At 37.6% G+C, this 25,247-nt stretch overlaps 1 protein-coding gene across 2 annotated transcripts in view; it reads left to right on the top strand.

Moving 5' to 3' along the window:
• The window catches only part of GMDS (GDP-mannose 4,6-dehydratase), a 412,400-nt gene that overhangs the window by 59,590 nt on the left and 327,563 nt on the right, over nucleotides 1-25,247 (top strand). For both annotated transcript variants that reach the window (XR_007906642.1, XM_051799489.1), the window contains exons 2-4: nucleotides 2,037-2,081; nucleotides 7,374-7,461; nucleotides 12,084-12,193. Coding sequence is in view for 1 of the 2 variants with exons in the window: in XM_051799489.1 (XP_051655449.1) it covers nucleotides 2,037-2,081; nucleotides 7,374-7,461; nucleotides 12,084-12,193 (243 nt within the window). In the remaining variant the exon portion in view is untranslated. The remainder of the gene's footprint in view (nucleotides 1-2,036; nucleotides 2,082-7,373; nucleotides 7,462-12,083; nucleotides 12,194-25,247) is intronic.

Here is a 25,247-nt window from a genome sequence, read left to right as displayed (position 1 = left end):
ACCTGGAAAGGAAGCGCAGAGGAAGCAAGTGCCACTGATGGTTCAAAATGTTCCAGGGTGACTGGAAACTTTGAGCAATGGCCTGGGTGAGAAGAACAAGACCTTATTGACAGGGTTCAATCCTAGTCAAGTCTGTTTCCCATCAGCTTCCTAAGTAATCACAGCCTTTCTTTTTTTCATCTCCTTTGCACTCTCTGGTCTGAGTCTCCCACTTTCACCTCCTGCTTTATTTGATTTATTTTTTTTTTTTATTTTAGTGGACTGAGCAACCAAGGAGAACTAGGAAGTTTTCCTCCCTCTACTAAATCCTGGAGGAATTACTAATGAAAAAGATGACAAAATCATTCGAGATAGCTGTCATCCCCTGCTCTGGCCCCATGTTCCTCCACATTTTCCATTGAATATTCTTTGAATTTCTCCTTTCAGTAGGGTCTTGTTCTTATCATTTGATGTACAGAAATACATATGGTTCCAGTGATGCCATGGCAGATGTGGTTTGTCATGTTCCCAATTAATGGGTGTCATAGACTGATGGCTGTTGTTGTAGGGCTGTAGCCCTGTAAAATTTTGTGCATACACACATGTACATATAGTGGGAGAAGTATGTAAGCTGAGACTTTCTTTCTTGTTTTCAAGCTTTCTAGACTCTGTAAGACTTTACACATAAAGTAACTAATTTTTTTTCTAATGCTGAAGTTTTAAACATAGAGCAACATGCCCCTCGTACACTGCACTGTGCCATTTTGCATAGATATACCCAGGGTTTTGCCATCAATGCAGTAAACAGTCTCTACTGGCAGTCCTGCTGCTCTAGGGCCTCCTAGTGCTTCTCAAATTTCTTACTTCAGTATCTTTTTCTTCTTAGGCTCTCTGTGAGACAAAAAGGTTCATTTAACTTGAGGTAAAAAAAAAATTCTCTGAAGAAAACATACTTTTAAAGGACAACCACAGAGATGTGTCTTTGTATTGCACTTAAATGCTCTGGCCATGATCACGACAGAGCAGATGCACATAATAGGGTTTAAGCACGTAAGCTTACGTGGCATCTCAGTGTTTTTATGGTCTTTTTGTAGCAAGCCATTTGGCTCTGGTGAAATACATTTGCATATTAAAGGAACAAACAATTCAAAAAGTCAGTGAGAAGATGCAGACTTCGGGCATGAGTACTATTCACTGAATTGGACAATGAGAACTCTTTTGGAGGGGTAAACTTTACTGGGTTTGTGATGGAGTGTACACATTTATAAAGATGATATGACTTATTGTATTTGGTAATCCTGGCAATACTCATACCAGAAAAACCATCTTATTGCAGGAAAATGGGCACTAGCATGTGTTTTAAAGTATTGTCTTCTGGGGAGTTTATTAGCTGAAGTTTGACAAGGATGTAAATGAAAAAAAAAAAAAAGAAAATTCCTAAAAATAAACAACCCAAATTCTCAACCCTCAATGATACATAAAATGTGAAAATGGCTTGTATTCTGTAGTATAAATATAGGGTGTGCTAGGGATGTTTTTGAAAACTCAGTTGGTCGGGCAGGCAGAGTTACTGCTGCCTTCAGAAGCTGTGTGGAAGGACCGCGTGTGCAAGGGAAATGCCAGTGTGACACAGTGCTACAGAGACATAGTGGTTTGCAGAGTATGCCAAGCTTGCACTACTTTGGTTTTAAATATTCTTCCTTCCTTATGTCCAAAATAGTTCATATTCAATAAGTCTGGTTAGGATATTTTGGAAAGATGTCCCCAGGCACTTCATAATGGAACTTGGGAAGAAATTCAAGAGACAGGAGTTCTCAACTAGCATTTGTAAGCAAGTTATCTTAAAATATGCTGCTGCTTAATATAAAAGTAACTAAAAAGAGTCTATAGTATTTTTAGATCAGTATATGAATCTAGAGAAATCAAAGTATATGCTTGTTACCCCATCAACTCACAACAAGGTTATTTTCTTCCCTTTTTTGAGATCTTAAGCAGTCCAAATCTCCCAGGCCTGTTCAATGTGTTTCTAACATTTTCCTATGTCTTACTATTCCCAGGATGGATCGTACTTGGCTGAGTTCCTGTTGGAAAAAGGCTACGAGGTGAGTGACTCGGTGACTGGTTGCAGGCTGATGGAATCATTTGGATGCTGCAGCTCTGTCCGGCTTCCTCTGCTTCTGTCCTTCTCTGTGTATGTTTTCCACTCCAGCCCTAGATAACAAATCAAAACTCCAGAGAGGAATGTGCAACATGGCCTGTAATCATGCCAGGTTATTGTACTATTTATCATCTAATGTCCACTAGTGGATTCCCCCTTCTCCTCAGGGTATAGCTGCTTTGCATGTTTCCCGCCAACTCAGATAAGCAGCGACCTGCGTGAGCCAAAACTGTAAGGAATTAGGGAATAATTTATTATGCAATGTACCACATAAAGGAATAAGAATCTCTTGTTTGTTCTCTTTTCCCTCCTCTCTCTTTGCAGTAAAGGCCCTTTTATTTTGGCAGTTATATTTCAGCAATGAAAATCTTGCATTTTGCTTTCCCTGTTTAAAATGCAAAAAAAAAACCCAAACAACAAACCCAAAACAACCTATATTTTGGTAGAGTTGCTTTCTACCTTTTCTCTTAGATTTATTATATTCTTGCTTAGCATATGATTTTTACTTACCTTTTCCTTGAATTAAGGAGTCTGATTCCTTCTTACTGCATACTTTTCCCTGGCAAAATTACATTTCTTGTGACCCAGCAAAGCAATAATCACATTGTTGCCATCTATATGATTTGATGTGTTTGAACTGATGTTGACATAAATGTAAGAATATTTGCCTTCTCAGTCATGCAAGATGCTTCCAAAAGGTGCAATAATGGAAGGAGAGGGGTGATCAATTTAATTTCATTTTTAGTAAAAGCTAATGCTTGTTCTAATATTGAATTTTATTACTTCTGTTGTAATACTGCTTCATAGCTTAGTGAGAAGTCTCTTTTCAACCAGTCTGTGCTTTCCATGCTTTTGCTCCAGGTTAATCTTGCCTTGCTTATTCCATCCTTTCTCCTGCTTTGTTGATTGATTTGCTTATTGATATTGGCTTTTCAGTGTTGTAAATTGATTTTTTCTTTTTTTACTATTTCTTCATTCCATTTGTGGAAGAGACACATCACTGTGGTTGTTTCTGCTCATCATCATGGCTGGGCTTTGCGAACGAAGATTTAGGAAGGCTCTATCCACATTTGTTACCTGCACGCTGGTGGCTAATGAGGCCAATACGAGATAGACATATCCAATTACAAAAGGCACAGCAGAAAGACTCCTTAGGTGGTATATGCTGCAGGACACGATTCTTTCTGCGTTGTCTTTTCTCCTCAAGAGTGATCCTGCATGTGTTCTCAAAGGAAGCAGCAGCGTTATAGATGGTGTGTCTCCAGGCCTCCCGATTGGAGGCCAGAGTAGACCAGTTATGTTGATCAATATGGCCAAGGCTGAGATGTTGTTTCAGGGAGTTCTTGTATCTTTTCTTCGGGGCTCCTCTCATGCAACAGTTCACCATAAAGCAAGATCTTAGGGAGGCGGTGGTCCTTCTTACTTAAGGCGTGCCCTGCCCATCACAGCTGTGTTCTCAGCAACATGGCCTCAATACTTGTGACAACTGCTTGCTCTAGAACAGAAGTATTGGTCACATAATCTGACCAGTGGATATTTAGGATTGTACGGAGACAGCGTTGGTGGAAGCGTTCTAGGAGACGCAGGTGGTGGCGGTAGATGACCCATGGTTCGAAACCATTTAAGAGAGTAGACAGCACTATGGCTCTGTAAACACTGATCTTGGTACTTTTCTTCAACTGTTTGTTACACCATACTCTTTTATGAAGTTTTCCAAAAGCACTATATGCCTTTGCTAACCTGTTGTCTATCTCCCCGTCAATCTTACCATCCGAGGAGATGAGGCTGCCTAGGTAATTAAACTGCTGAACTGATTTGAGCTCTGATTGGCCAATGGTGATATGGGGATGATGGAAGACTTCCTGAGGTGCTGGTTGATAGAGAACTTCTGTCTTCTTTAAGCTGACTTCCAGCCCAAAGAGCTCAGCAGCATCTGCAAAGCAGGATGTTAAACGCTGCAGAGCTGCTTCTGTGTGGGCGACAAGGGCGGCGTCATCAGCATAAAGCAGCTCCCGGACAAGGTGGTTTAAGGTCTTAGTGTGGGCCTTCAGTCACCTTAGGTTGAATAGGCTTCCATCAGTACGGTATCGAATGTAGACACCGTCCTGATCATTCTACCTGAAAGTCAGTGTGGTTTCAGAGCCAACAGGAGTAGCACAGCCATGGTGTTTGTTCTCAGACAACTGCAAGAGAAGTGTAGGGAACAGAACAAAGGTCTCTGTGTAACCTTTGTTGACCTCACCAAGGCTTTCAATACTGTGAGCAGAAAAGGTCTGTGGCAGATTTTGGAATGTTTAGGTTGTCCCCCCAAGTTCCTCAAAATGATCATCTCACTCCATGAGGATCAGCACGGCCAAGTCAGATATGGCAATGCACTTTCTGAGCCCTTTCTAATAAAGAATGGTGTGAAACAAGGTTGCTTCTGCTCCTTTGAAGGCAAAAGCACATACTCTCTCCTAGTCCACAATGAAGCTGGGAACTGCCAACAGCAAATAAAATGAAATATAACCCTTTCCACAATAGAAAGGTTACTGTATTTGGGTAGAGATTTTTTCTTCTGTTCCTAAACTCTCTGTCACTTTCTTGGAATTCTTTCCTGTGTTCCCAGTTAGACATCTCTTCTTCTGAATAACTGAACACAAGAGCCCACGTGATAACTGATTGCCTCCCTAACCAAGATGCTTCATTTAACTTGTTTTGTTTTGTTTTTTAATTTCAATCTATTTAAAGATCTGGGCCTGTTGGGAAAAATCCACTGATCTTACATTCTTAACCAGATTAACCAGTTTGCACACATTGTGGCTTGTCACAGAGTTTGCATTTCACCTGTCCCATGCAGACAAAGGTACCTTTCATCAGTTTTTTTACAATTACACTGCTGTCATGGATTAAGCATTTGACAGGTTTTCCTGCTCTTGTATGTGCATACCAGAAAAAGGAGTGGGAGAAAAAAAAAAGAAAAGAAAAAAAAGCAGAGTTCACATGCTTTCTTGTTATTGCTGGATGCAACAGGCTCTCTGGGTTTGTCTGATGTTTACTGAAACTTTTGAAGTCCTGGGATGATTGCATTTAGCACATCTCATTGGTCAAATGTTGGAATCACAGTCATTCAGCTGACACAAAGCTCTTGCAAGCCCAGTCTTTCATCAAGCTTTGAGCTGGCAAGATTTGACTTACTGATTAATCGTTGACATGACCTTGAATTTTAGCATGATTTCATTCAGAGATAGATAATTGAGTGCTCAAAAAGTCCCTCATCAGAACCTTAAGCCAAAATCTTTAATTTTGCTAGAAAAATCACAGCATCATTTAGGTTGGAAAAGACCTCTGAGATCATCTAGTCCAACTGTTAATGCAACACAGCCAAGTCCATCACCAAACCATGTCCCTAAATGCAAGATCTGCATGTCTATGAAGTACCTCCAGGGTTGGTGACTCACCCGCTTCTCTGGGCAGCCTGTTCCAGTGTTTGGCAACCCTTTGCATGAAGAAATTTTTTCCTAATATTCAGTCTAAACCTCCCCTCTTGTAGAGCACCTCAGTTAGCTTCCTTTAGAATAATTTGTTGCTTTAAAACTGTGAAGTCTGATATTTTACTCAGCAAACTTAGTTCATTTGAGTACTCAAAATATTTCCAGCATCTTTTGTAAAACTGAAGATATTATGGAAGGGTCTTTTTTTTTTTAGATAGTGTTTCTCTGTAAACCTGATGTCCCTATAAATTATCCACACATTCTATAACTAATTATTTTGATATGGCTTTTGACTACATATCTTTGAAAATTTATCTTCATAAATTCATTATTTGATGAAAATTTCTTTTACAGGGCATGTTTCTCAGTGCCTCATTGATCCTCAAAGTGCAAATATTTGAATTGTAGAACATGGTATGTTGTGAGTGTGCTGTGTGACTGGGCACACAGGAGATTTTATGCAAGGAAATTGGCATCATAAATTTGACTTGCAGTTGTAAAGATGACTATTGAGCTGTTTTTAGAGATTTTGACACCAAAATGTCATTCTTAAAGCAGCAAACTGGTCTCAATCTGCAGTTGTGTACACTTTTCTATTCATTTAAATTTTTGACTTATGGTTGAATGAAAAACGTTTTCTGTGTCAATAAGCATAGCTTGTGTTATGTGTAAAATGAAAATCCCCAAACCAAACCAAAGCCCTAAACACTGCCTGTTCCTGCTGCTCTGTTCTTGCAGGTACAAGTTAACAGGAAGTGAGAAAGTAAAGCAATGGCCTGACCAAACCAAGTGTAGGATACATCAAAGTGTAAGGGATCACTTTCAGAAATAAAAGGCAGGGAGAGTTGGGACAGTCAGATGCTTAAGCTTGGTTTCACTTGTACAAGTGCAACTTCTGCAGCTGATAACCTAAGCTAATATGAATTTTACCAGCAGGCATCATGATCCTGTCTTACAGGAGAGGAGGAAACAGGGTCAGTGTTCGAATTTCTCTGATGTATTAGACAAAAATGATCTTTTCTTTAGTGTTAGTCAGAACCAGTGGGGCTTTTTTTTCCCACCAACTTATTTATCGTGGCTGCTTAAAGGAAATTCCCAAGCTGGATTTCAGCCTCAGGCTTGTCTGTGTGTCGTGTAACCCACTGGAGAACACTGACTCATGAGGTCCACAAAACAGCACTGACTGTTCTCGCTGTTCTTCCAACACCCCAGGAAGTGAATGACAGCTGATTTCTAAAATATATTTGGGCCTTGCAGCTATTGCTTCTTCTTTCCCCTTGTCTTTTTCTTCCCTTCTCTCTTCTCTGCTCACTCTCTCCTTTCCATAGTCCCATCTCCTTCTGCTGCTTTTTCCATGCCAGTCATCTCTGCCTCCAGAAAGTCTTCACTGCAACCAGGGAGAAATGCTTTTCTTGGCATTCATATATTTCTTCTCCAATGCTGGTAATAACATCAAATATCACACACTAGGAGACGGTGCTCTAGGGCAATTCAATATGTTTTCTGTACTGTGTGATGCTCCAGCTGCTAGTGGTATCAGCAAGGGAGAAGGGGAAAGCACTCGAGTACTCAAGTAAATATGACGGCATCTCCAAGTATGTTATTGTTTGGATAACTGCCCACCTGTAGGAATAGATACAACCTCTGATTACCTGATATAAGGGTTAGGTCTGTGCATATGAATATTTTGAGTGATGGTGATAAACACTTTCCTCTTAATGTTTCCCACTTATCTTTTGCATCTTAACTTGTTCAATCCCCAGGTGCATGGCATCGTTCGTCGGTCTAGTTCTTTTAATACAGGCCGGATTGAACATCTCTATAAGAACCCACAGGCTCACATTGAAGGAAGTAAGACTTTTTTTTTTTATTTAAGGTGGTATATGTTATTTAGTCTGTTCTATCAGCTTGGCGGAGAAAGGTCCCTGGGAGAAGGGAGGGAATCCCATTTTCCTGTGCTTGTGTTAGCTAGCTGCTCTATCTGAGAAAGAAAAGGGACCATTTTTCTCTGAAGATGTGGCATGAAGTATAGATGCTCTTGTGTGTGTGAATTACAAAGAGTGGAAAATATGAGGGGCCCGGGAAAGCACTTTGTTGTGTAGAAATGCTGCCAGAGTTCACACATAGCTGGGCAGTGGCAGTTAAAAAATGGCTGGGCCTGCAAAAAGCTGTGTGAGGTTAAAAACACTGAAATGTTAGAATAGTAAAGTGGGGGGGGGGGTTGAGGCACTTATCTTAAGTACTCCAATTCTGTTTCCTCATGAGTTTCTGAGTGTCTGATGGAGGTGAAGGTTTGGAAGCAGCCTGTATGACAGCACGAGTAAGACGTGATAAGTTCTTTCTGATGACAGGAAGAATGAATCTTTGGACCTTTATGAATTTCTACACGCAAGGAAGTGATTACTTGCTTTCCCTGAAGGAAAGGCATTGCTCTTGGAAATTTGCTGAAAATTTACTGTATTCTCTATTACCACTGATAATTTGGGAAGTTGAAATTATTACCTTTAATGTACACATTGTAAAAATTGTTTGAGTATTTTACCTTAAAGAAGGTTAAGTGGTCACTTAATGAGAAGCAACTCAAATGTTGGATGGGTCCAGTTCAGCAGAAGGACTGAGCACTTTAACAAGCATGTAGTTCTCTATGCTATGTGTATTTTGTAGAGTTGTTGTGCTGGTTTAAAGGTAAACCAGCAGGGGAAATGAACTCAACTCAGAGGAGAGATTATAAGTCAGAATAACAATTTAATAAAATAATACAATAAATACAATTATACAGACAAACAGTTGATTTTAACCCACAAAACCCAAATGTATAACCCAGCACCCTGGGGCATGAACAGAGTGCTGTTCATTGGGCCCCCTGAGTCCAAAGTAAAAGGAGAGGGAAAAAACCTGTTGGTGAGAGTGCTGTTGCAGTCTGGTCAAGAGTGGTGATTGCACCCCGGTCGAGAGTGGTGGTTGCAGTCTGGTTGAGAGTGGTAGTCTGCAGTCTTCCTCTGGATCCCACGAGTGGTTGAAAAAGTCCCAAGACTCCAGTTCAGGCAGGAATGCCCAGTACCTCCCTCAGGGTGGGGAGTTCCACAATGGATGTGAGGACAGGGAGACACCCTCCTATCTCCAAGGCCTCTTAACACCCCGTTTATAGCCTGAGGAGTCAGGCCTGCTCTGGGCAGATGGTATAAATGGTCTATTGATGACAGTTTCTGGGAAATGGCATGGAAGACTATAGAATACACAGTTTTGGGTTACACCCATACAGTGATGAACTGGTCCCAGCTGTTCTAACTAGGACAGTTGTGTTCTAACTAGGACAGCTGTTCTAACTAGGACAGGAGCTGTCCTAAATAATCCAATTTAAGGTATTGTTAACACTAAATATCTCCATGGTGTAAATAAATCATGTCTTTAAAGTCTGCTTCACACCATAGTTGAACAGAGCTTATTTTTATCAAGTTGTAATACATAATGCAACTTATAGATTTCACTTGATCTTTACTTGTGATTTTTTTAAAAAAAATACTTAATTTCTTACATGACTCTGACATGGTATTTGCTGTGAATAGTTGCTACTTACTGTACGTTGCTCCTTAAAATATCTGATTAAGAGAGGGGTAAAATTGAATAAAATATCTTCATGAAAAATGCTGAAACCTGTTTTTCTGTCAAGAACAATGTAAGAACTGTTTCCCATGACTTGTATTCTTGGCTCATGAGGTAAAATGAAGCAAATGAAATGAAACAGGAACCTGTGCATTGTGAGGACCATCTTGTGAATATGAAAAGTGATTTGAGAAGACAATGTAGACTGTGATAAATGCATACACAAACATTTAAGGAAAGGGATGGAAGAAAGAAAAGGAAAGCAGACGCTGAAGTTTTTTCCCCATTTCTTATCTTATTTTCCTTTAACTGAAGAATGCAGCTATATGAATGGGAGGAGGAGAAGGAATTGGACTTGGAATCTCAGGAAAGGCTGCTCCATGGAAACTCTTTGGAAACAATGGGTTTCCAGGCACTACTAGAGAAAGCAAAGAGGCAATAGTCATTATGTGAGCAAACCTGAATTTTATCTTTGCCACATGTGTTCTTCCCTTGAAGAATTGATCGCATGTTGCAAGATGGTACTCTTCGTAGACAGTGAACTTCTATATGAAAAAAAGGTAGGAAGCACAAGAAGGAAAAAGAAAAGTGCTTCCTGAAGCAAGTCCTCCAGCTGTTGCTTGCTAGGGAGGTTCTCAGATAGGTTAATAGTACTAAAGCCCAGAGGTTTTGACATTTGATCTGTGTTTAAAAATCTGTGCACCAAACAAGCCCCAATTCTAGTAAGTCTTTCCACTTAGCCTATTACTCTTGAAAGACCTCTTTTTCTTGGATCAGAAAATGGACATAGCTTTATGCCCTGTTCCTCCTCAAAAAAGCCATGTGGACAAGAAGCTTTGAAGATTTGATGGTAGACCAAAATGGGCACTCCCCCTGAGAGCATTAAATTTAAGGTAATAGTGGGAGGGTATCTCTGTTGCTTGGCTCAGCCCAGCTAGCAGCCCACCTTCCCCTGAGAAGCTTTGAAACTGCACTCTGCCTTGGGGATGATTGCAGAACTGCATGTGTAGGAAGAGGAAAACAGGCTGTGGCACCTCTTTGCTGCCTAGCAGCTGCCTATGCTGGAGGGGAACTAGTTGCTCTTGCAGACCTCAAGGCTCTTAGAGAGCTGCTGCTGCTCCCTGAGCCTCCCCTTGTAACAGCCTCCTCTCCCCACAGATGGAACTACTTTCATGTACTGAATTTAATTTAGGAAACAGAACAGCTGTATTCCATACCAGTGGAAATGTGTGTTCTAGCACAGCCTCTATAGAACTGGTCTCAGGAATGAAGGTAGCCCACAGAACGGATAATTGAGGTGTATGCACAAGAATGGTCACAAGCTGCTTGCCAGCCTTCATATTTAATCACAGTTATCACTTTAAAAAAAAAAAAAAAAGTTTTGTTACCATTCCATTACCTGTTAGTCACAGCTTCAACTGGGTCTGAAGTGTTGTCAGAATGTCTTTTTCAAGCAATGTGGGATGTAAAAGCAAATTTCAAGAATATACCATGGCTGTATTACTTTATCGACCTGAAGAGCCTCAACAACCTGTTATATAGGAATGTACAAGGCTGAACATCTGAGAAATGCGTTATCTGTAACTTCTTTGCTGCCTTATCCTGTTTAAAAAAAAAATTAAAGATAAACCTAAACCAGCATAAATAATAACAAGTTTACATATCACTGCAACAATTAAAAATGTACTGTGGATTCTTGTGATAGTCTCTTGTAATAAGCCTGGTATTTCAGGGCTAAAAAAAAGGAAGAAAATAAGTAATCAAGTTGATTAAGTCTGTAGATGATACAGTCCCAGAAAAGTGGGGACCATCATCAAATGGAAAAACTGCTGAACTATACTGAAATAGGAATTTCTTCATTTTCCTGGAGATAGGGCAGTGCAAACATAAATTTATTAAGGTCATAAACATGAAATGAAAACCTATATGCATATGGCAAATAAATATAAACAGCTAATTCATCAATAGCTATAAGTTTTTATTGGAAAGGCATGTCAATAGCAGTGTGAGGTGATTTTTTTTTTCTTTTCTAATAAGAGCAAAAAGAGATCTGTTTCTGTGAATTTCACTTTTGCAATATCTTCTTGACAGGTCAGGGTCTGAAATCAAGCACAATTTGATAAACCAATGCCACTTACTCTCTTAATTTTGATGGGAGCTCTTACCCACCTTCTTATGCACAAATCAAAAAGAAACTTAAGTTAGGACAGGGAAAATAACAGCTGCATCTAGCTGCATTCAAAATTTTGGTATGTAGTATCATGAAGCATGTTTCATTGACAATTGAATTGTCTTCTGAAATTGCTTTCCAGTGTGTATCTGTATTTTTTGAATGCAAAACAATAGTAACAAATGCAGCAGGTTGTACTGTAATGTTATCTAAATGTTCATCTTGTAGATACCTTAGGCACTCGTGGTGTGAAATGACTCGCAGTGAGAAATTTAACATGTGCAACATTTGGGGAAGAAGAAGAAAGCTATTCACATATGCTTAAGAAGGTGTTAAAACCTTTGTGACTGACAGATTGGAAGCCCAAACTAAAAATACTCTTTTTTTGTGGAATTCTATATATGATATTGAACTAATTTATACAACCTGAGTAAATGAGGTGTAAACTAGTTATTAATTTTAAACAAGTGATATAAATGTTGCTAGATAAATCAGACTAATGAAAAGAGAATCTAAAATGGAGAAATGTACTTTGTGCTTAAAGCAGGAAAAACCACCAAGCAAAACCATGTTTAGCTGATGATCTCTTAACTTTTTCCAATAGATATTTACCTAGATTTTATTGTAAAATAGGATTTGGACCAAGAATGTAGTGTTGTTCTGAGATTAAGCGTATTAACTCTGTTCTTAAACTCCGAAGACATGAAGCTGCACTACGGGGATCTCACTGACAGCACCTGCCTGGTGAAGATCATTAATGAAGTCAAACCCTCTGAAATATACAACCTGGGAGCTCAGAGCCATGTCAAGGTGAGTAGCCTCTAGCAGCAAGAATTGTGAATGTGTGGTGGCGGTGGTGGTATATTGCCTTGATTATTGTAGACTGCAGCATTTATAGCCATTTTAACAACTGCTAACTTCAGCAGGTAAACACTGCTTTAAATCAAGATAGTTGTGCTTGCTGCAGTGCTAAGTTAGTGCGTGAGTTTGCTACTGAATATATATTATGATGTCAATAGTAGAGGTTGAATTGTCACTGTCAACAAAATCAACTGGTTTAAAAATCTGATTTTTCTGCCATATGAAACAACTTTTACTGTGGAGTTTGCTGCTCATCAGACCTAGTGGAGAAGTTATGTAGTGTTCTTACGCCAAACAGTGCTTAAAATAACATGATTTGGTTTATTTAAAATCAATACATATATCAGAGTGTGTCACTTTTAGAAAGGCTTTACCTATACCAGTTTTCATGCGGGTGGTATTCTTTGAAAGATTGATCTACAAATAGAGAAACAGCTCTGCTGCTACTTGCAATATTATGAAACTGTTGGGGTTTTGGTTGCAAAAATCAAGTCAGAGAAGCTAGAACAAGAAGGGCTTGTTAAAGATTAGTCACTTGACCTTGGCAAGTACTGCTGCATCAAAAGGAAAGGAAATGAATAGTAGAGATGATAACTTTAATTTGGTTTTTATGTTTGTTAAGCTACTTTGCTGTATTATGGAAAATCTCAGTTTACTAACAGGTGACCTTTATTTACTTGCAAAATACTTATTCATTCTTCATTATTACAGACTGAAGCTGATGGCCAGGTACCAAATTGTCATTAAAATAAATTGTGTGTTAGTCATATGTTCTGTCGTTACTGTGTGAGATGTGAAAGTATTCTAAAGTGTTAATATTCCCTGGCTTCTCTTGAGCTGAGAAGTGAAGGAGCATTTAAACTTCATGAAAATCAGTTTGCCTTTAGTTTTGTAAGTCAGCCTTCCTACAAAAAGCAACTTCTTGTTCCTATCATTCTGTAAGCCTTGAAACCCAGTAAGAGGAAATCATGTTGAAAGAATACAGTTGTTGACAACACAAACAGCAGAATATAAAGACAAAATGAGAATAATTTTGCTTATAATTTGCTTGCATGATTGAATTATCCAGCTTGCTCTGTGGTAAACATGGGTCTGGTTGGGTTTATTAGCTCAGGTAGAGCAGTATAATGACAAGGCTGTATGAATCCAAGGGCAGCCTTGGTCCAGAAGGCGACTGAACTGCTGTTTTGCAGAGTGAAACCTGAGCCAGCAAACTATGCTGGAGTATTTGCAGTTCACAGCTAGGTATCCCAGCATTCCTTTTCTTGAACTGGTTAACTGCATAGCAATCTCCATGGAAATTACCTGTCCTTCTTAGATGATGTTAGCATGGTACTAATATTCTAGTACCAAGCTATCTCCATGTGGCTGCTGCAGCTCAGTCACAGCACTGAGGTGGCATGAAGGGGGAGCTGGTGGTGGTGGTGGTGATGCTATAGATATTTCCATGACTGTCATGGGATACAGGAAACTTCATTCCTGAAATATCTCACTGCATGAGCATTTTGAACCCATGAAGATCTGACCCAGTCTTAGCTTTTGGAAATCTGATGTATCTTGAAGGACCATGAAAATGGCTCTCTTGGAAGCTACCCTGAATGCAACAAGCCTATACTTAGGCAAAGTTAACAGTCCTATATGAAGTCTAGATGGACTTCTTTGAAGTGTGCTTGCTTCCTAGCATCTCCAGTAGTACTTCTGTCATTGCAGTTGAGGAGAGAAGGTAGGCACCCCAAATCTGTTGACTCAGGTGATTGGGGGACTTGACTATGGTATTGGTAGGACTTAAAAATGGTCCAACAGTGTTTACCATTTTAAAATAATTGCCAGTGCTGAAAGAGGGAGTGGAACCTGGCCATCTGTTCAGGTGAATGTCTTCACCAGAGACCTGAACAGCTCTTACTATTAAACTTTGGTTATATAAACTTACTGGATTTGCCTGTGTGCATCATGTTTGGGGAAGGAGGGAAAGGAACTTCTAATCTTAGCTTGCTTCATGTTCTGGTGGCTTTGAGTCAGTGACATCTTCAGTATTTTTTTGGTGGTGTTTATGTTGGCTTGTGTTTATGCAGAATAAAGTTTTCTATCACTCTCACTTCCAGTTAGTTTATGTGAGCCATGCTGAAATGAAGGAAAATAAAATCATAGGAAGTTGGTCTGGTTTCCTGTAGGAAACCAATGAAGATGAAATTGGTTCTTGGAATGAACCCACAGTAGTCTGGGAAATACTGTCAGAGAAGACGTTTTTCTGAATCATAAATAGTGAGGGCTGTGACTCATAAAGTAGGTCACTGGGAGGCTGATCTGATCTTGTACATGGGAGAAAGTGAGAGAAGACTGAAACTTGTTTCTTATTAAAAACAGTAAACTTAACAGAATGATATCATCAGTAGGAACAAATTATCCAGGGTACATTCCTGTCTGTTTTGGTGAGAAACAGGGATTAGCTCTCTGCACTGTGTCTTTGCCATCGGATGTTCAGAAAACAGTGGCACATTCACTTCATAGTTACTAAATAAACATTTCAGCCTCATTTTCTCTATCCAGTCTTTATATGTCCTCCTCCTTTGCATTTTAGTTCATTGGGAATCTGATGTGCTGACTGTGATTTGTTTTCATTTAATTTGGTTTCATGCTAGTGATTGTTTACAGTATATTAATTCTAAACAATAATCTATTATTGTATATAGTAGCATTCAGATGGCTTAATTCAAATTCTGTTATCCAGAACTCTGTACTCATATCCCTCTGTCTGTTGAATGTCTTGAAAATAAATTATCCAAATGATAGGTTGGCTAAAATGATGTAAATGTCTCTTCTTGCACAGGTTTCAGAGGAGGCACACACATAGATATAAGGTTGTAACTGTTTTTTCCTGAAGGACAGATGGTCTCATCAGTAATTGACTGTGCTCTAAGATTTTCTTTTTGAGTTGTATTGAACTAGTGAAGCTGGCAAATATTTTTTGACAAATTTCTGAATCCAAAAGGCAGTGTTACCTTAGTAAAAGATACCTTGCTTTCAGCACTTGAAACTTTTTTAATGTATCTGAGCAGTTAAATGTAGGACTGAAGAAACAACTCTGTTTTTATGGCTCTTGCTTTCCTAGTAGTCAAGTATTAAATAGCCTAGTAATGCATAGGTCTTCAGAGCTCAGGGAGGAAAATCCCAACTTATGCAAAAACCTGTGCTCACCCATGTCTCTTGTTACATCCTGAAGTTATAGCTTGCATGCTGCTTGGTGGGAAAGTGGGATGTCTACAGGGAGAGGAAACTCGAAGTACACAAGAAAAAGTTTACATCATATAATTTAACAGGATCACAGAATGGTTAAAAGTTGGAAGGGACTTCTGGAGACTGTCTAGTCCAACCCCATTACTCAAAGTGGAGTCAGCTAGAGCAGGCTGCAAAGGACCTTGTCCAGTCAAGTTTTAAGTAGGATGGAGACCCCCAGAGCAACTGTTTCCTCACCCGTGCAGTTCCATTACCCTTACAGTAAAAAACCAACACATACCACCAGAAATGTTTTCATATTTTTAGATGGCATTCGCTGTATTTCAGTTTGTGACCTCACCTTCTGTCTCTATATACCACTGAGAAGAGTCTGCTGAGGGTAATGGTGCTGTGCAACTCTATAGTGAAGAAGACAGTGGTTAGGACATGGTATGGAAGCCGGAATCCTTCTGTTTAGGACACAAGCAAATAAAAAAATTAAAATTATCTATTGCTGACTTTCCCCTGCAGGTTTTATCAGTGATGTTGTAGGGGCAGTCCTCTTTTCTGATTCCTTCTTTATCCATGCAGTTAGCATAGTTGAAAATTATTTATGAGAAAGTCTATGTAGGAGACGATGGTGTCGCTCTGAGACAGTTTCATGTGAAGAACGTACTTCCACTGCACATATACAGTGAGTACTTAGCTATGAGGATAGTCAAGGCACTAAATAACTTAGCACAGAACTAAGTCAGAATTGAGTATTGAAGTCTCCTAAATGCTGAGTTGTGGGATCCTTTCAAGGTCTGTCCTCATGCTGTTCAATAGCCAGGTTGGGAAACATGCCCTCCTTAGAGAGCGGCTCTCTATTAAGCTCCTTATGTTGAAAAACCTTCAATTTGATTTTGCTTAGCTTTAGGTATCTCAGTAACACTGAAGCAAAATAGCTTCTGGTGATTGCTGTCATTGTCTATTTGATGAATTAATTCTGAAAGTAATTCTTTTGCACTGGAGATGTGTTTTGGTATGGTGGTCCATGTGTTAAACAGGAATGCTCTCCTCTAATTTGTAGAGTGGATTATTTTTTCTTGTCACATGTAAATGCCAATCAGTAGTCTTAATTATGCTACTTTTGTACATACCCAGTTTGGTTCTGATCCTGCAGTGCTTTCTCATGGCAAAAGATTGGGTTTGTTGTTTTTGTGCATTTGAGTTTTCTTAACTTTTCTCATTATTTAATACAATATTACTTACATGAAACTGTAGGCTAAATAATTCAAGGAATTAACTGTAAAGCTTTGCCAGTATTTGCACTAGTAAGAAGGCTTAGAATTAGTCATTACAGCTTGCATAATAAATGTTTTATGTACTGTACCTCATGGTTCTTATCATTCAGTATGCTGTTGTATTATTGCATAGGTTTTAAGCTTCTTATGAATGTCACAGAAGCTCATGGCTTCTGAGAAAATTAATGGGGTTTTTTTGTGTGTTTTATAGAATGAGCATTTTGGCCGCTCGGTGTAACAAGTTTTAGTCTAGTTAATTTTAAAGGACATTAGCAATACTCTGTAGACTTGTAGTAAGACTTATTCATAGAGAAAAATAAGTGTAACAGACCTTAGTTTTATGTAATTAGAGAATTTTATAGCTACGCTTTATAGAATATTTCTTGTCTGAATATGATATCAAATTACTTCTAATTTAGCATGTATGGCTGTTCAATTTATTCGCCATTAATTTATAGTACAAGACTGTAAATATAGAACCTACTGCCCTAAGGTACCACTGATTATCATTGGACCCTAGCGTGGGCCTGTGGTACCATATTCTGTGGCCTGCTTGGTAACTGTCAGTCTCCTGTCATCTGTTTACTGGTGGTGCCAGCTCATGACACTAGCCTTGTGAACACAACCTCACTCTAAAATTTGTTATGCTAACCAGCAAATTCTGTATTTGCACAGGGCTTTAGATGATAGGGTCTTGTTCCTTAGCCAGGGCATTTAGACCCTCTGCTGTAAATACAAAGGAATAAACATTAGCTGGGTTACCTTCTGTCCTGCAGAGTGTTTTACTCCTTTTGCTCATGCTGATATTACACAGGGTATGATTTTGTAAGGTGCTGAACTGTCTTAATTTAGTTCAGCACGCTCTTTAATTGCTTCAACTTCAGATTGTTGAAGTCGTTTGGATGCTTTCCTGGATTTTGTGCAGGATGCTGTGTCCTTGTGGGATAGAGTGCACCAGAGGGCAGAATAAGCCTCTCAAGTGATTTTTTTTTCAAATGCTTATATGTGATGTTATGCTGTGTGTAGTTTAAACTCTTTAAGTAATCTAATTCCTTTTAAGCAATCAGGTTTTAGGTAGTTTTACACTTGAATTATTCTGGGCGGTACCTGTGCAGTACCTGTTCAAACAGATTCTGTGTGACCTTGAAGGAAAGGTAATTCCAGTAATAGCTAGCAATTGGAATTATATATGTCTCTTCACTTACTCTACTAAATATTTATGGCAATTTTATACAATCTTTATAATTGCAGCTTGTATTGTCAGACTAAATAGATTTAAAACCAAGTGTTAGTAAGGAACTTAGTGCAACTAATAACTTTATTAAACAGATTAACTTTATTAGTTAACTACATGTATTATGGCTGAAAATGTTATGAATGCATAAAAAGAACAATGGAATAATGCACTCAGTGGTACTGGTATTTATTAATAAATACAGGCATTAACAAATTGCTTCCCAAACCAAGTACTATTTATGTCAATACCAGTGAGAAGATGAAGACATTATGTTTATGGGTATATTTTAATACTATGGAAGAACTTTCATAACCTGCTGCGGGCTGGTATTGCCTCCATGCCCTCCTGTTCCTCATCTCTCATTTTCTCCTTACCTTCCTCCTTCCTCCCTCAACAAAGACTCTCCTTTTCTCCCTGCTCTTGCTCTGAGCTGGGGTATTCTTTCCCCCTCTATAGAAAAATACGCAAGAGTTCATATGCTTTTTGGATCACAGTGACCTTATTTATAGTTTGTGTGCTACATTTTTGCTTTTATGTAGTCTTTCATTTTGCTGTTTTTTCTTATGGATCATTTCCAGGGTAAATGTTGAAGCACATTTCTATAAATATGTTGTTTAAGTGTATCAGGAAAGCAACCGTGTAAAAAAAAAATTTTTTTAAAAAATGGAGTACTTAATCAGGGACGTGAAAAGGACCAGACTGAGCCCTGAAACAGGACTTTTCCACATGGCTTAGTCTTTAAAGAACAGAATGTACGCTGTCATGAATCTGTAACTGAAGATTATAGATTCCTTTAGAGTTTTTTGCAACTTTAACAAGTGTCTCTTGCATGATGTTTTACAAACGCAAGCTAGGGACTTTTTTCAGCTGCTGTTCCTGTGTTGTGCAGTCACATACAGAGCAGGCTGAATGCTGTGATGAATGAAGTGGTGTTTATCTTTGTGACCCTGATGACGGATAAAGTACCACCTCCTTCATCTCGTGCTTTGTGTGTGGTTTCTGCTTTAAGGCTCTGTAATGTGACTTCCTGACTTCTGAATTTTAAGCGTTTTGTAGTGAAGGGGGACAGCCAATGAATCCGTGTTCATTCAGTGCCATGACCCCAGCTGAGTCTGGATACCTGTTGAAATCATGCCTTCGATGTGATCTGTGGCTACATAATTAAATTGTAACTTTTAAAATAATTGCTTTAAAGCAATTATTCTATACTTTAGAACTGGCCTATAAATGGAAGAATGTTGTTAAATTGGATTCCCTTTTTAGAGATGAATGGTTTATCGTATCATTCTGCTTTTGCTTGCAATAATCAAATCTCTGCTGTAGTTGTAGCTGGTTTTTTTTTTGTGCAAAAGTAATTGCTGAAGTGGTTTCTGCTTCTGGACATGAGCAGGGAGGAGTGACAAAAACTTCCCTGAGGGTTTTCTTCTAACAGCTGATGCAGGGGGAGAGAAAGCTGGGGAAAAGGGAAGGCAAACCCAGCTGTGGTGTTGGTGGCGGCGTTGTATTTCTTCTGTCAAATAGATGGCAGCAGAGCGTTGTACACAATGGAGCAGCTCCATCCTGTAATGGGAATGAGAGGGGAATGACACTTCAAGCTGACTTGTATCAACTGCAGCCTTGAAAGACTTGTCGTTAAGCATAAAATAGGGAAGAAAGCTACTATTGATAATGCAGGCGCATAGAGGATGAAGAAGGGTATGAGATGCTATAAAGTACTGAATTTCTGGAGTAGTCCCAGGTGGCAAAACTTAATCTTTTAAGGTATGTCATCCACTCATGCAACATGATTGAAATCAGCTAACATAATATGCATGTCAAAATAAAGAGACAGAAAGAAAAAGAAAGTATTCACAAGTTGCAACTGAAAGTGATATACAGCTGCCTTGGGGTAGTGTAGGAGTTGGCCAGAAAGCCTATTTTTCAGTTAAGTGAGTTAGAGAAAGGAAATGTCAGTCCTCAATCAGGCAAGCATTCTTTGGTAAGGTTTACTTAAATGTCAGCATTTTTAGAAAAAGAACTGCAGTCTTTTCTGCTCTGATCCCCAAAGTTAGATTTGCTATTAAACTGGGTCAAGCTGCAGATTTGTCTCTAGAAGTGTTTGATTAATAAAATTAGTACAGGGTTTGGCTTGGTATTTATTAAGTGCAAAATTAATGGCTGCATAATAGCTGCAGTCATCGTAGACATTAACATATTTTGTTGTATGCTCATCTGCATCTAAAATTTTGTAGTAGGATGATCCTGAAATAAAAGGTGGAATTGAAGGCTTTGATGTCAATGATTGCTCAAGCTCTCAGATTTTAAGATATTATGGTAGAAAGATAGAAAAGAAGTTAAGAAATTATTATTAGTTGTATAGCGTTACTGTCTAGAAATTATGCCAAGGCTGGAAAAGTCAATGTGGGATGCTGTCTTAAATTTACATTATATTTTATTTCTCTTACAGCTCTGAGTGCAATCATCCTGGCTGAGCATTAGCTTTACTGTTTTTATTTATGATAGACCTCATAAAGGGTTTACTTTCTGTAAACATGCTTTTTAACCTGGCTACCTGAAAAATTATTGCAGAAATTTGAGGACAACTGGCAGATTTCTGTTGTGATAACAACTTGTTTCTCATATAATGTTTCTTTTTCTCATGTTGGATATTTTAGTGATCCATCCACCCTCTTCATCAAGCTATTAAGAAACCCAAACCACCGTGTAATTTGTTTCTTACAGGTTTAAAGAAAAGCATATAGGATTCACTTTGAAGTGTGGCAACTGGTGCTAGCTGCTACAGGTTACTGAGATTGCAGGGTAATGCAGGTCTACAAGAGCGTAGGTGATTTTCGGTATCGTTCATCGTACACTATGGAAGGTGTTAATAGAATAGCTCTGACGTTTGGAGCTTTTTCATTGTGGTTAAATTATTGCTCATGCAGAAGGATGAGTGTATCTGTGTGTGTTTTGGTTTGTTTATTTATTTATTTTATTACTATTTAATGTCTTAAAGTAGCAGTTTTAAGAAAAATCTGGATATAACAATTATCTGCTATTTGAACACTGGTAAAACATTGCTATTAAATGAAAGAAATGCATGTGATTTGTTGGATGAGTAATAATATAAAGCTATTTTAAAACATTTTTTTTCCTTTGCTAAGTCTTACATTAGTTTGTTATATATTTATTTTTTATTGTGCGTCGGAACATGCTTCCATGGAGGCATATTAAAATTCTTGGAAGAAATAACATGGCTGTGTTTTTATATTTTTATAAACCATTTACTAAGTTGCTGTTCTAAACACTAAAAATGGAAGCTATGAAAAATCTGTGACTACGCAATAATACATGCATTTCACTGATTGTCCAGATAAATTAGGTTGGCAGAACAAATGCAAACTTCTTAAAATAAGCAGTTCCAAAACTCTCTTGGTAATTCTTCTTGAGGCTAAATGCTACAGACTGCTATTGAAGCCAAACCTCATAGCACTGTTTGCAAGGGGGTTGCTGGGGAGGGAGGGTTGTTGTTGTCTCTTGCCTCTTTTCCATTGAGGTAAGGATATTAGCTTGAATGACATCATTTAATTTTCTCAATTTTGAAATGGTATATTTGCATAACAAAGCAGTATTTCTTTTTTTCCTTAAGTTTTATTAGAATTGTCAGGGTGTATGTGTGCGTGCATGTTTCTGGTCTTCTTGCTGAGTAATGCTAGATTTGTTCTTTGTTCTGTGTGAGTTTGGCTTTGTGGTTTATGCAGCTTTAAAAATATATGTATATTCTCTCGACTTCCTCATCTGTGGAAGAAGAGCATTGTGCATCTTAAAGCTTCTCAGTATGTTTTACAGGCATGCAAAACAAGAGAAATAAAGATTTTCTGTGGTAAAAAATGTTTTTTCTTATTTTCTTAGTGAAGCGGCATTGAAATAACTTAAAGTACACAAAACATTTCTGTGAAAGAACTGTTGCAGTGAGACATGCACATTTAACCTCACAGAAAGTATGATTTAGAATGGCTACGTGACCAGGAGTGACAGAACAAAGATTAATTCCACTATTATAATAGTCCATGGACACAAGTTTCTATTTTTCCTTGAACATTTTAGACATTGAAGATGAAACATAAAGAGACTTTTTTACTTTTGGATGTTGGGAATAGACATAGTTATTCAACTTCACTATATTTAAAAATATATCAGGAAAAAAATGTAAGTTGTCATTTTGGGATGTTTAGGGTCTCTCGGTGTTGTGTTCATTTTTGTTTTAATCACGGTAATCTTGAGGGAATCTGTATAGAATATTGTATCTTAACTAAGTGTCTCCTGTGAATGAGGTGATGGTTTACTTTGTAAACAGTGTGCATCTGGTATTTATTGATAATCCATTTGAATTAGGATTCAAATTGGTTTAAATAGGTTTGCTGCAGTTTAATCTTATTGTGATGATGCTGTGTTACATTTTAGCAGGCAGAAAACAGTTATTCAGGAAATTTCTCTGTTTCAGAGACAATAAAGAGCTGTAACATAGGAACATTCCCTGCTTGTATGAAATGCTCAGATTTCAATAGAGAGAACATCTTTGTCAGTGTTTGTGCTCTAACATGCAACTTGTTTTGCAGAGGCTAGGTATGTTTTACATAACAGCTGATGGTTTGGGAAAAACTTAATTTAAAAAAAAATCAGTACTATCTACCATTACATTATGAAGTCCTCAACTTCTATTAGTTTTTATTGCTCTGACTTTTTTGAAGTGGAGCTGTATCAAACATCTTTGGTGATAGACTTGGTCTCCAAAGGAGTAGCTAGGGCAACAGAAGGGAGTAGTCTGGTGTTTATCCTCCTATACAGCTATCCATACTAGCTTTCCATTACCCTATTTTTTCATTAAGTTTTTACCAAATATATTGGCTTGCATAATTGCATTGTGAATGCCTGAACTGCATTTTTCCTGTAAGTATGTGATGCTGAGAAATAGCATTTTAATTTTAGCCAGACATTCTTGCATAATATTGCTTCATGGTGATGCAATTTCACTGGCATAGCATCAGAACAAAGCCTTACAGCATCAAACAAGGATGTAAAAACAAATTAAAGGATGCTAGAAGTTCTAAGCATTGCTTTAAAGCTTTTAATATGCTTAATATTCTTGAATTTTTTTAAGCTCTCTGAGTGTGTTTGTATAACAAGCTGTGAGTTCTGTGGAGCTTTTCTAATTTTATATTGGTGTAATATTTTTCCTTTGACTTTTTTCTAAAACTCCACTGTGGCAAAGAACATCCTCCAGAAATGATGTATTTTAATTACAAGGCATATGCAACCTATGTATTTAGTTAGCTGGGCAGTAAAATTTAATTGCAAAGCTCTAAGAAATGTTCCTGAAAACATTGCATACATTCAGCATACCTGAGTCTTTGGAGCTAGTAAAAGATTCAGTTACTTTACTAAACTTACATTATCTAAAATGCCAATTCCACTGATCAAATAGATTTAAATTTACATTGAGTAAAGGATAATGTAAAATACTAATTAATTGTGATACCGATCTATACTGTAATCTCTTCCATGTCTAAACTTTAATTATAGTGGCAGTTGTTGCAACATTTATCTGAAATAAAATGTTATAGAATTCTTCCCGCAGATTTCAAAAGTTACAGCTTAAATGAAACAATTCAGTATGTAAATAGCTGATAAATGAGAATTATTTTCAAAAGTACTATGCAAGAAATTCTGTAAAACACATCAGGTTGTTTTTTATTTTTTCATGTACTAGATGTTCCTGAAAATGATTGCAATACTTTAATGAAAAAAAATAGGACTGATTGACTTGTCATGAGGTGTGATCTGAAGGCCACTAACATCACTGGCATAGATTCTTTACAGTGCCTGGGAGTATTTCATGCTTTCAGATTTTGTTTCTATACTGTAATACTTTGATTTTGTTCAGCTATTAGTATTTCTAGACATTGTGCATTTTCATTTTGTCACATTTGGATATATCATGTTGCAAATTCCAGTAGTTGCATTTTATAGTGCTACCATTTGTTGCTGTATTATTTTTATTAAATAGCGTATAGTGATAAGAAATGTGCATTAGAAATTTGGACTGTAAACACTGAATGCTAATTAAGATCTAAAAGAATGTCACACAAGTCAGTTGAACACAAACTTTGGGTAGTTTTTGGAAAATGACATAACTGTTAACCGTGTTTAAATTGTGTAAGGGGTTTATTACTTGTAATTCATTGCCTTACATTTGTGGTTAAGGTACTGAACTAGAATTCCTCTATAAATATTAGTGTAGGGTATTCTTTCTTTATACTAAATAGATAAAAGGAAATTATTTGAACATTCTCTCCAATGCTTCAATTTAAAATAAATAATTAAAAATCTGATGATTAGCATCAAGTCATATTGAAGACAAAATTTCCCAATAATGACATGCATCTGATCAATAGAAGTTATTTATGATAGTATCAGTGTAGATTTAGTAATCTAGGGAAAGTAATAGTGTTGCAATTTAATGGTTGAAAAATCCATGTAACATTATCTAGTGTGAAAACCTGTCCTTATTCACAGGGCAATTTTTCCATTGATTCAGTGGTTTCCTTAATAAAGCTGAAATATTTTTAATCCATGACTGGTTTGCTTTAAAACAAAACAAAAAACCAGGGGGGAGGGGAAGTAAAAGAAAGTTTAATATAGTGAGACCCATGGATAAAACAGAATTGCCTGCAATATATTATCCTCTCTGTCAGCAAGTACAGATTAAAGTTGACTTTGCTTTTGTAAGCAAATGTTAATATTTTTATAGGAGGGGTGTCTTTCTTAATGACATGTTACATATGCATATTTACTGTTAGATGTTAACATGTTCACAAACTGCACTGTTAACAAAGTGAAATGTGGCTTTCTAATGCCATGGAGTGTAAAGAATTTGAAGATTTAAAGGTCTCAAGAACAATGTATTGAAAATGTTATTACATTTCAAGGCAAGGAAGCAATTGAACCTTAATTAAATGTAGCTTAAATTTTAATTTATGGTTGGATTTATTTTTTTTTAATGTAGGCAGACACTTTTGGTTTTATGTGGGGTATGGAAGGATGAACTCTCTGTCTTTAATATTTGAAGAGGAACTTTTTCCACAGTGCCATAAAATGTTATGAATTAAAACGTCACAAATAATTTTTAAACTTTTTGAAGTAGCTTTCTTTCATATGCCTATGAGTTTGAAAAGAACATCCCAGAGTGCACATGGATGTGTGTAAACTTGGCTGTCACTAGACCTTT

The sequence above is a fragment of the Manacus candei genome, unplaced genomic scaffold (assembly GCF_025592945.1).
Source record: "Manacus candei isolate 608988 ecotype Guabito, Panama unplaced genomic scaffold, ASM2559294v1 h1tg000049l, whole genome shotgun sequence".
NCBI lineage: Eukaryota > Metazoa > Chordata > Aves > Passeriformes > Pipridae > Manacus > Manacus candei.
Note: the sequence above shows the minus strand (reverse complement) of the source record. Positions and strands in the feature narration are given on the sequence as shown.